This window comes from Fusarium odoratissimum, assembly GCF_000260195.1.
Source record: "Fusarium odoratissimum NRRL 54006 unplaced genomic scaffold supercont1.7, whole genome shotgun sequence".
Taxonomy (NCBI): Eukaryota; Fungi; Ascomycota; class Sordariomycetes; order Hypocreales; family Nectriaceae; genus Fusarium; species Fusarium odoratissimum.
In genome coordinates this window covers 1,113,172-1,124,195 of record NW_022158693.1, presented here as the reverse complement: position 1 = coordinate 1,124,195, position 11,024 = coordinate 1,113,172, and the positions used below count along the sequence as shown (strand labels likewise).

Below are 11,024 nucleotides of genomic sequence, written 5' to 3'. Positions count from 1 at the left end.
GCAACAATGACCCCCCAAAATGGATCCTGTAATTAAACAAAGAGAAGGCTTGTCACGACTGGCGAAGCCAATCTGAGGTCAACTTCAGCTCCCGAAGGTCGATGTCGTTCGGGCATTGTGGGTGAATTCAGCAATCAACAATACACCAGCTCGTGCAAGTTGGTTCTTGTCTCAGGTTGAATCTAATGAGCACCACTCTCGCCAAAATCGATGCGAGCCAGAAAGATACGCTCGTGACTTGAGATAAGCTAATTTCGAGTCGGCGATAGAGAAGGTTGTTTGTTCAACCTGTACCCATTTCCCTGCATGAACTCGACTCGGTCTACATACAGCTCGAGGCAATGAGCTTGTGAATAGACAGGATTACGGCTGGTGGAGGTGGTCGGAGCTAGGAATTAACTTTACCGCGTCACACATCCGGATGTTACTCTGATAAGTTGTGCATGTGCTGTCATGCTGTTCTATGTAATGCTTGAATCGGCAAATGATAGGTAATATCAGCGAGGCGCTAAGTTTGACAAGGATGGACAAGGATAGAGAAAATTCAAACAAATTGCTCGATCATCGATCGCGTCAACCCTTGTTTCTTCGGTCCATCAAGTACAGTACAGCACGTGGCCGGGAATCCCATCGCCAATAAGCCGCTAAGGCCTACCAGCATGGGGTTGGTGTGAGGCATTGTCAATTATTGAACCTAAAGCTGAGTATCGGACACTATACCAAGCCTTGGACGAGAGGCCAAAGACATGATCAAGTTGCGCTTAGGAACACGCTGGCTCTGTAAGATGACGAGAGTATGACAGATGTTCTGCGCTTCGTGTGCTTGTAACGGGTCCGAGTTTATTGTTGTTGATTCGATATCAAGAACATCCCAGTAGCAATGAGTGATACTCCAAGAGACTGCAACTGGATCAACATCTTTCACCCAAAACACTGGGCCTTTCAACTGGTGGAACAATAAATGGGAACAAAATAAACGGGTGACACCATTCATTCGTTGCACACCTCGCTTGCACACGATAGAACACGTCGATCAACCAAGTAGATGTTGAGGATGACGGGGGATTTGCAATTCCACATGGACAATAATAAGCTAACGTTAGACCCATTTTCACATTCACCATGTTGAATATCGGTATTGACCTCAACATTGTCCGTAAGCCTTCTTCATACGACGCCCGCCGCTGCTTCTCTCATTCTCATGGAGGGAAACAAGGTTGACAGGGGGTGCGCGTCTCTACTTTGGCTGATGATCTTCCCGTGACAAGATTGGCGAGAAGAGCACGAGCTGGGCGTGATGGCATCCATGGTGAAAGCACCCATGATCTGGCCTGTTATAAGCTTGTTGTCCAGCTGAAGCTTGTGGACAATGACAAACAAAAAGAGTGGAGCGCTTTAATCTCTTTAATTTCCAGACGCGTCCTACCGCTCGGCGCCGGTGTCCAGGTACAGTAGCGTATGTTCCAAAAGGGTAAAGAGACGAGGATTTATTAAAGTATCCGCTGGTACCTCCAGGCCAAGGCAAAACTCTCCAGTGTAAGTACGTCCATCTTCGATCATGGATTGTGACCTTGCCGAGCTATAGTAAACCACAAGTTCTACAGAGGAGATAAGAAGCTGACATAGCCTTGAAACTAATCAAGCCGTTGCCGATTCGCTAAGCGACTGATCGAGAGCTAGTATAGTATTCTGAGCTATTACTGACCAGGTGTTGGGTAAGGTAACCTTTGCTTGCTGGCGTACATATGCACCGGCAGGCTTTGCATTTTGTGCTATGGGACCATCGCTGGGCGCTCACCAGTCGACATCTGTTGTGCATGTCGACGGGGAAGCTAATATGCCGCAACGCTCATAGATCGCCGTCAATGGTTGAAAGTGTATTAGGAAGAGGGAAATCCAGGTTCGACTACTCAATACTCTAAATATACCCGAACTCAAGAATCCTCCAGTGTTACAAGTTCTTACCAGGACCAGAACGGGCGACTGAAGCCAATGATTGACTAAACAGCAAGTCTGCAAGACATCTGACGAGACTCTACGGACAAGTGATGCCCACGCCTCAACAGCCATTCACGCATATAACTTCCACGTATTTGCAGCAAATTCAAAGGCCACTTGGAGGTCTTTGCTTTGATGTGCATATGCAAGTAAAGCCCTCAATCATATGCCAGAAACAAATATGAGAGCACTTCAGTGTGAAGCCAAAATGTTCCAGAACAATGAAGGCAACGCTTGGGCCTCCAGAAAAGAAGAGAATTCACTCTCCGTGCTCTGAGTCTCGAAATGGACCCTGGATGATGGGCCATGCCGCTATGGGCGTTAACTCACGTTGCACGAGACTTAAATTAGAAGCTCGGATGATAGCCCGAAAATTTTACACAAGTTAAGGTATGACCATTCTTTGTTGCAGCTTAAAGCTCAGGTTCGTTGGTAGAGGAGAATCCCGGTGGAATAACGAGGGGCTGAGTGGCTGGTAGACATACATAGCATTGTCGTCTCCTGAGACAGAGCAGAGTTTATTGGTGAGCCGGTGTGCCACGCCATAGGTGACTTGTCTGCAATATCGCAGCCAACATATAGTTGTGTCATCAAACACGGCATTGATGGGGGCTTTCGAGGCGCAGCTGAAGAAGGCAATGGCCCTTGACAATGAGTCCAAGGCAAAGAAAGATCTGTTGAGGCAGACTGGGGTATGAGACAACGTAGATTGGCCCATTCACAAGACCAATAATTTCGTGGACTCCGAGTGGTGATGATGCAGAACTGACCCCAATTGAGCTACGTGTGACTATGGCATCGGCTGGAGGCAGAGTTGCCTGCAGCATCGTTGATGGCTTGCAACATAACCAGCCAGCTAGTCTGCCTGCTTTTAGTATGTGTGCATCGCAGGGGAGACAAGCGTTTGCTCTCAGAAGATCGGAAGGGGAAAACCCATTGACAAGGCAATACTCTCTCATCGAATGTTTTAACGAAAGCCCCCTCGTGGATGAAGTCACATCATTCGTTTGGTCGAACGGAATATGCCAACAGGAAGAGTATCTCCCCAGCTGAGAGCACAAGACCAGCAGCGACAGGTATGTGTGTGGTAATCACCATGTTGTGCCCATCCAAAAGGCCTCATTCACATGGATCTGGATGCCTTACAGGGATGGAACTGGAGACATAGTGCCAGCCCCCAGCAGAGTCTGCATGCTCTCACAGAGCCCGCTACTAATCAGCCGCTCAGCAGAATCCCTGTAATGTGTAATCTGAGAAAAAGCATGTCTGTGTGGGAAGTGGAGAGAAAGGCGCGGCTCTTATGCGTTCCGTCTCAGAAAGATACGACCAGGTTGTGAGGCGAAGATGATTCAAAAATTGTAGCAGCCTTACTGAGTTATGAGATGAAGGGTCATTGCCAGAGGAGAATTGAATTTTGCTCATTCTTCAATGGAGCTGTTGATGGAGGCAGCGTTTTATTGACGACTCGGTTATCAATTCGAAGAGCTTAGTACCTAAGGTACCTTAGGTAAGCTCGTTGAATGAAACATGGTCGGCTGTGGCCTGATTGGGCTGAGCTTGTACCTGAAAGTACTCGAAACAGGTACATCTTGGCTGCGATTGGCTGCCTTTCAACTCGATTAGGGGTGGGTCGCTAAGTACCTGGGGTGCTCGAGGCGTGATCCCCACCGGCTAATCCCGAACAGGGTAACCTGAAAAGTGGGTGATTGCAAGCTGCTGCAAGCCAAGGACCAGGAAGACGGTGGACCGTGATGTCCTGTAAGTTGTTCGTCGACCATCCATCACGACACCACAGCGTCACAGGAGGCGCTTGGGAAATTGGCCCAAGAGGCTGTTCTCAACGGCCGCGCCATTTGCTACTGTTTCGTCCAGTCATTGCTAATCTTGGGCCATGCTAACAAGGGTATACCCAGCCGATCTCCGTGTCTCCATCCCATCGCATCCGTCTCGACTCCATCGCCCACCGTCGGATCTTGAACGTGAGGAACACACCCACTCAGCAGACGATAACTATGATACCACACCCTTCCCGGCTCTTGGTTCTTGACCATTTTCTGTCACCTCTTCTTCTCTCTTTTATTGCTGCGCTTGTTTCCTCTGGAGGTGTTAGATCTTGATTTGAGGGCTTGCTCTGTTTCTCCGACGTCCTGCGCTGTGCTGCCGATCCGACGTCGATATTATCACATCCATTTGTTGAAGATAGTCGCGGTCGAGATTACACCAAAAGCGCCTTGGTCATACGTTCTTTTTTTCATATCTGCTTTCTATCACCTGCCAACCTGATATCACCTCCGTTACCAACTAAAACCCTGATGAACCAAATCTTATCCGCCCAGAATCTCGCACAACAGTGTCACTTCTCAACTGCTTTCGATCTAGGCTTCTATCTTTCTCTCTTTTTTCTTTTCTTATTTTGACCCCAGTTCGAACACCTTGAGCTTAGCACTTGATGATGCTTGCATAATCTCATACTATCGCTGAGACCTTTTGGGTTTCATATTATCAATATCGTACATACCAACTTATACCATTAACATACAATGCACTCTCGATGGCCTCGGCTGTGGGCGCTGTTCTGTCTACTCTTCATCGTGCAGCATGTTAGCGGAGAGGTTTTTAGGATAGCTCCAAGAGCGGACGACAACCCGGAGAAGACAACAGCAATCGATTCCAGCACGACGTCAACGCGTGCACACAGTAGTGCCACGAAGACTAGCGAAGTTTCTGCGAGGCAGACAGAACTATCTGATACCTCAGAATCCCAGTCTCAAACCGAGTCTATCTCAGTGGCTGCTACTGAGACAGAGAAAACACAGAGTTCAGACCCTTCATCAACCAGCACAGATGGCTCCCTTGAAAGCGGACTTGATGATTCCTCTTACTACAATGGTATTACTAGACAGAAATGTTGATTGAGAAATTGACTAATACTTTCTAGCTACGATACCCGCTGGACAACTACCCATTGAGCCTAGGCTCACTCCGGGTTGGGGCGTTGCAGGAACTATCTTACTTATTACTGGCCTCGCATATGGCCTTGTCGGGATCAAGAACCGAATGATCCATACTTTTTTTTCGACTGCTTTCGCCGCATCATTGGGCGTTGCCGTCCTCATTGTTTATGTCATGAAATCTGAAGTCAGCGATGCTCTACAGGGAGGCTATGTGGTTGCCGCCGTCATCTCCGGGTGCGTCCTCGGCGGAGCCTCAATGTTCTTTCGGGAGATCACTGAGGGTCTAGGCTGTGCCCTGGGTGGCTTCTGCATTAGCATGTGGCTTCTTTGCTTGGTTCCTGGAGGGTTACTCGGGCCTGTGGTTGCGAAAGCCATCTTTATTGCTTGCTTCACCGTAGGTGGGTTTGCATTCTACTTCAGCCATTATACTCGGGATTGGGCGCTTATCCTCATGATCTCCTTTTCTGGGGCCACTGTTACAGTCCTGGGAATAGACTGCTTTAGCAGGGCTGGACTGAAGGAATTTTGGGCTTGGGTTTGGGAACTGAACGATGATTTATTCCCTCTTGGCGCAAATACATACCCGGTTACTAAGGGTATCCGCGTGGAAACTGCAGCCATCATCATCATCTTTCTCTTTGGTATTATCTCCCAGATCAAACTATGGAAAATTGTCCGGGAGAAGCGTGAAAAGAAGGCAGAGGAAGCTGCTGAAGGAGAGCGCAACCTCCGCGAGGAAGAGGAGCAAGTCGGCCGGAACATTGAAGAAGCGAACGCTCGAGAAAGGCGCCAATGGGAGAGAATATATGGTGATGGAGACGTCAGAAGCTTGACAGCCTCGCGTGACTCGGACGATGCAGAGCCCACAAACGAAAAAAGGAATCGCAGCAGCCAAACGGACTCCTCTAAAACACGCTCGACTTCGATCGTCGAGGTCATCGAAATGGCGGAGATGCCAGATGCTGTTCAAACTAAAAAACAGCCTACCCTAACATTGATGTCTTCTGACCAAGATGAAGACGGCAGGGTCACAGTTCGCGTTGCCACGGATGATACAGTACAGCTAGTCATGGGGAGAGGGGATCAGCAATTGGATACCGGAACTACTATGCAAAATCTCCCTCTCACAGGCGAAGAGGTTGATCGGCGCATCTCGACACAGTCATCTGTTGCCAAATCTGCTGTACCTCCTGTCATTCCTCTCCCATTCACCATTCCTGTCGCTGATGATAATGATGATGCGCTTACGAACGGTGATCGTTCTTCGGTGGCGACCTTCGCTGATGAAGAAGAGGATACTGGAATTCATACTTCGGGCCATCGACACTCGCTTGCTAAGCGACTTTCTCGCCTGTCCCGAGGATCAATGGAGCTTCTCGGCAACATTTCACATCGATCTAGTCGTGTCTTTGGAGACCATCAAGAAAACGAACATGGCGAGAGTACTGATGAGTTAGTGATTCCACGATCGCGACCACGAGACGATGACGGCTCAGTTGCGGCGACAATTGATGACGACAGCTTGAGTGGTGATGGTCGCCAATCCCGTCCGATTTCAGAGCTCCCAAAGAGCATTGAGATTAACGCCCAGCTCTCTGAGAAGGACGACAAGGGTAAACCGAGCCCATCCCCAATCGACCAGGAGACGGTTATGCATGCCGATGGAAACGATGCTATCAAGGCCGAAGAGCCTCCCTCGGCTGACGTGGAAAAGACCAGATCTGCGACTTCTGGCTCATCAGCCCGTGTGAGTTTGACTAAAGATCGGCTACCTAGGTCACTCTCGCGGGTAGCACTTTCCTACAGAACCAACGAATGGGCCAAGCATCTGAGCAACGCCGAAGCTCCCGAAGTTGATGAAATCCACATCGAGGCGTCTCGAAATCCAGTAGTTCCGACTATTGAAGCGCCCGCACCTGTACATGTCGACGAGCTCCGAAAATCATCAGCCGAAGGAACGCCTGCGCCCATGATTCCAAGACCGGACTCTCAAGCGTCCAATTACTCGCAGACTGCTTCAAGACGCAACGTAAAGCAACACGTTCCAGCCGCTCTCGCTTTGCTCACAGGCGAGAGTCAGAGTCGAAGCCCTGGGACCACTCCAACTAGTAGCCTTATGGCACGAACTTCTTCGGGAGGCTTGCGAATAGCCTCGGGCGGAATTGCTCCAATTGCAGAAGAACAAAGTGTTCCAAGCCTGACCCCACCGATTGCTGAGGAAGAAACCATGGGGATGCAAAACCTGAATGCTCCAGCGGCAAATGAAAGTCAACGCACTTCAACACCAGGCGTTGTATCTTATTCGAGCCCCCAGACTCTCCTTGGCCAACGAGAAATGTATCTCCGCAATAAATCGGCAGCGAACCTAGTGCCCAGCTCATCCGACGTGAACCTTCCTACACGGCACAGAGCCTCGAGCGACGCAGGATCACTCAACAATTATCCGATGTACGCCGCTGCTATTGGTGTAGATGTGGACGACTTGCCCCTAAATCAGAGGAAGGAACTCATGCGACAGAGCAGTCTAAGCCCTTCTGTTTCAACACCATCTTTGCAGCGGCTCAGTGGTGGCAGCAATAGTAACGGCTTCAATAGTTCAGAAGCACTGTTGAACACCCACCAACCCAAACGTGTGTCAACTCTTCCCACCTCTTCAGCCCGCGAGGCTGCCCTTGCAACATTCCGACAGTCAGTTCAGCATGAGTTACGCGCAGGTACCCCTGTCATCAGCAATTCTGGCCGCGAGACGCCATTCACCCCATCGTCTCTCTTGGCCAGCAGAGAAGTCGAGGTCCAGCGCAGTGTCGACATGAGTCGCAACATCCTCCTGAGTCAAAAGCAAGCCGAAGCCCAGCGCCGCGAGACACAGCAGCGTGAAAAAGAATGGGCTGACAAAGCATTCGACGAACGAATGCGAAATGGCGACCTTCTTGACATTCATCGCGAGGCTATGCGTAAGCTTCAGAGGCACGCAAAAGACATGTAACCAATGTCCTCAGCAACTCCCCTCTGGATTCATTATACTACGAATTAATTTCTTTCTTTCTTTCTTTCTTTCCTTTTTATTCACCAAACCATTTCACATACCCATCTTTGATCTCTTTCGATATTTATGATACCAATGGGTTTCACGGTCACTATTAAAAGTCGGGGGGGGGGGGGTTTGGTTATGAAGTATGGGTAAAATATGATACTGGAGCTCGGAAAGCTCCTTACTACAATATATATACTAGATAAACGCGTAGGGATTAGTCTAGTGCGTCTGTTGCTCTCAATTCGATGGCAAAATCCAGAATTCAGTCTCATCTAAGCCCAACAGCCATCTCTCTGAATCAATAGTAAAAGGAGAAAAGGTGTTCACGAAAGGTGAATTATTATGACTTGTGAAAGTACTTGACGACGTACATCTAAACCAGAGTAAAAACTTTTCACACCTACGCCGTCGCCTGCAATGATGCCGAGCCCGGGTAATACGAGCTAAATTAAAAACAAAATGGCAATAAAGAAGACAAATGACAGGGATTCCATTGCGTCCCTTGGATGTATAGTGTTTGTCATCTCGCCCAGCCATACATGCGCTCCTAGCGCCGATATGTTTCCTGCAGAGGTTCAGTCGAAACAGAATACGTCGATGACATGGGAACCAACAGGCTGGACTGTGTAGTAAAAGTACCGGGAGTTGGGGTGATCTCCCTATCAGCCCAGACAAGTGTCTGACTGCAAGGCTGCGTAGCGGAGCTGTCCTCCCACAACTGGTTGTTGACGACGGAGGGGAGAGAGTCGAGAGGCAAACCGCGATCAAGCGGGGGTCGCTTATCCTTCTTGTTGAAGCGAAATGAGGAGAGTGAAGGAAATGGAATGGCGGGCATGTCGAAGCGCGTGCGGAAGAGGAAAGGGTTACGAAGAGGTGGGTTGACGGGTTCTGAGAAAGCCGAAACAGTTGGGGGAGGATAGGAAATCTCCCGTAAAGGCGACTGTGACACTTGCAATCCACCCAATCGAGGTCCCAACTCGTATTCATGAGTCACGGGGGCAGCGTCGGTGGACTGTAAAGATATTGGGTTGAGGCTTGCAGAGGACGCTGTGCTCAAATTGCGTTGAGACAAAAGACTCCTGATCTTGCTTGATATCGAAGAGGCACTATGTGAAATTAGTTCTATGAACATAAAACTCCCCAGATATCTACTTACGTCGAAGTTGTGGAGCCCATAAGATGAGAGTGTCCAGAACTGCTTCCACCGATTGTCCTGTCGGGGTCATACTCCTCGTGAAGCTTGGGGAAGAGACATCCAAACCCAAGACAGAGCAAGCCGCGACGATAACTATTCATGGCGTCCTTGGTCATGCCAAAAAAGATGACGACCGGAATGGCGGAAAGGATGTGGATATAGCAGTTGTTCAAATACCCGAAGTTGACACCATTGGAAGGGACAAAAACGACTGCCGACCATGGATAGGGGATCACTCGATTATGAATGAGGTCGTAATCAAAGGGCTGAAGAGGAAATGCCTTCAGCATGTTGAGAACAGCGAGGGTGACCACTAGAGGTAGATAAGGGACTAAGATAGTCAAGACCATTAGGTACAGGCGACGCTTCGTCCTCTGAGCGCGTTGGTTAGCAGACCTGCTGCTGTTGACGGCCGAACGAGTGGTTTCTGCAATGTCTCGAAAGCGTATATAGACGAGGACTGTGTGTGTTAACTAACTTAGACTTATCTATAGCTAGGTGATAAGGGAGGTATAGACTCACTCGCATATCCAGATGTTATCAGTGCGACTGTAATAGGGGCCAGGACGAAGAAGACCATGTATGGCCACGAAGGCCATGCAATCCAGCTGCATCCAGCCAGGGTAGCTACTGCGTATCGTTGAGTAGTCAATGGCCAGACCCATGCGACCTGGACGATTGGAAGGGGAAACATGACAAGTGCCTGGACCAGGTTACGCCGGCGTCTCTCCCGAACTGTGAGGGCATTGGCACGAAGGAGGCCGACTTGCTGGGCAAGATTCCGCATGATGGCCAGGAGGCAGGTTCCAAATAAAGCGTTGGTGAAGTTGACGTAATAAGCATTGAGATCGCAGAATCCTTCGCCATTCCACCACTTGCTGGTGTCGTCGTTCCGCCAAATGAGGGCGTTAATTATTGTGTCAAGGTTTGACCATTCGATGTTGGCAATAAAGACAACAGCTGCAAATTCTCCATTGCGGTAGAGGTTCTTTAGAGGGACTATACAGGCAATATTGGCGAGGAGCCCCAAGAGAACTCTGCAAACAAGGTTGGCTGTGAGAGATGGAGTGGTGATGGTTCCAGGTCCAGGAGCCATGATGATAGACAAGTCGTCACGACCAAACAGGTGAGCTGAATCGATCATGACGACGACGAAGGAGGAGAAGGAGGAATGAATTTATCTCAAGATTTGTCAAAGTCAAAGCAACTTGGTGTTGTTGGTGATGGTGATAGATGCAAGATGGCTCGGGACGTTTACGTCTTGGCTCAACGGTTGATCAAAGCGGGAAGCGCAAGGACCTCAAGCAACGACTCTGTTGGCTATGTTGAGCAGGACTTTAATAGTACATAATAAAAGGAAGAAGGAAGTCAGTAACAGCGAGATGTGTCATGGTGGAGAGCTCAATAAGACGGCGGTGCCGTCACTTCGACATGAGATGAGATGAAGGGGCGGCATGCCAATTGGTGTTCCTGGGTCCTTAATTAGTAGCATCTTTCGATCGGGGAACTATCATTAGCCCCCTTCCCCCCTTTCAATAAGAAAGAAGCAGGAATCTCCGCCTCCATTTAGATTTTGGCGTCACTGTCATGTCTGCTTGTATAAAGCGCGGCTATTGTGGGCGTCTATTGACAACCTGATCGGGTAAGTGGATCTTGCAGGGGTAAGCGAACGAGACCACTGAATAAGACTCAATAGGCTGCAATGCATGGATGCTGACAAGCCCATTTACACAGTAGAAAACAAGTCTGTTCGATCTCAAGTTGGTAAGAGATCGGCGGCGCTGAAGTTTGAGCCGCAGAGCAGGCTAGGCAGGGTTGGCCTTTTCTCAGTAGAATATACCGA

The 11,024-nt window shown here is 49.2% G+C and overlaps 2 protein-coding genes across 2 annotated transcripts; one reads left to right on the top strand and one right to left on the bottom strand.

Moving 5' to 3' along the window:
• Positions 1–3,810: 3,810 nt before the first annotated feature.
• Positions 3,811–8,316, top strand: FOIG_05657 (uncharacterized protein). The gene is made up of 2 exons (XM_031204383.1): positions 3,811–4,887; positions 4,937–8,316. The coding sequence occupies exons 1-2, from the start codon at positions 4,539–4,541 to the stop codon at positions 7,936–7,938; spliced, it is 3,351 nt and encodes a 1,116-aa protein (XP_031066212.1). The 5' UTR covers positions 3,811–4,538; the 3' UTR covers positions 7,939–8,316.
• On the bottom strand, positions 8,295–10,753 carry FOIG_05656 (pheromone a factor receptor). The gene is made up of 3 exons (XM_031204382.1): positions 9,704–10,753; positions 9,143–9,641; positions 8,295–9,092 (listed from the first exon to the last, which is right to left on the bottom strand). The coding sequence occupies exons 1-3, from the start codon at positions 10,323–10,325 to the stop codon at positions 8,534–8,536; spliced, it is 1,680 nt and encodes a 559-aa protein (XP_031066211.1). The 5' UTR covers positions 10,326–10,753; the 3' UTR covers positions 8,295–8,533.
• Between the last annotated feature and the right edge of the window lie 271 nt (positions 10,754–11,024).

Excerpts from the sequence above, each read along its gene's own strand:
- FOIG_05657 (XM_031204383.1), top strand. The coding sequence starts at position 4,539 with ATGCACTCTCGATGGCCTCGGCTGTGGGCGCTGTTCTGTCTACTCTTC. Across the intron at positions 4,888-4,936 it reads TGATTCCTCTTACTACAATG|CTACGATACCCGCTGGACAA; the intron begins GTATTACTAGAC and ends AATACTTTCTAG.
- FOIG_05656 (XM_031204382.1), bottom strand. The coding sequence starts at position 10,325 with ATGATCGATTCAGCTCACCTGTTTGGTCGTGACGACTTGTCTATCATC. Across the intron at positions 9,642-9,703 it reads GATAACATCTGGATATGCGA|TCCTCGTCTATATACGCTTT; the intron begins GTGAGTCTATAC and ends TAACACACACAG. Across the intron at positions 9,093-9,142 it reads ATGGGCTCCACAACTTCGAC|TGCCTCTTCGATATCAAGCA; the intron begins GTAAGTAGATAT and ends AATTTCACATAG.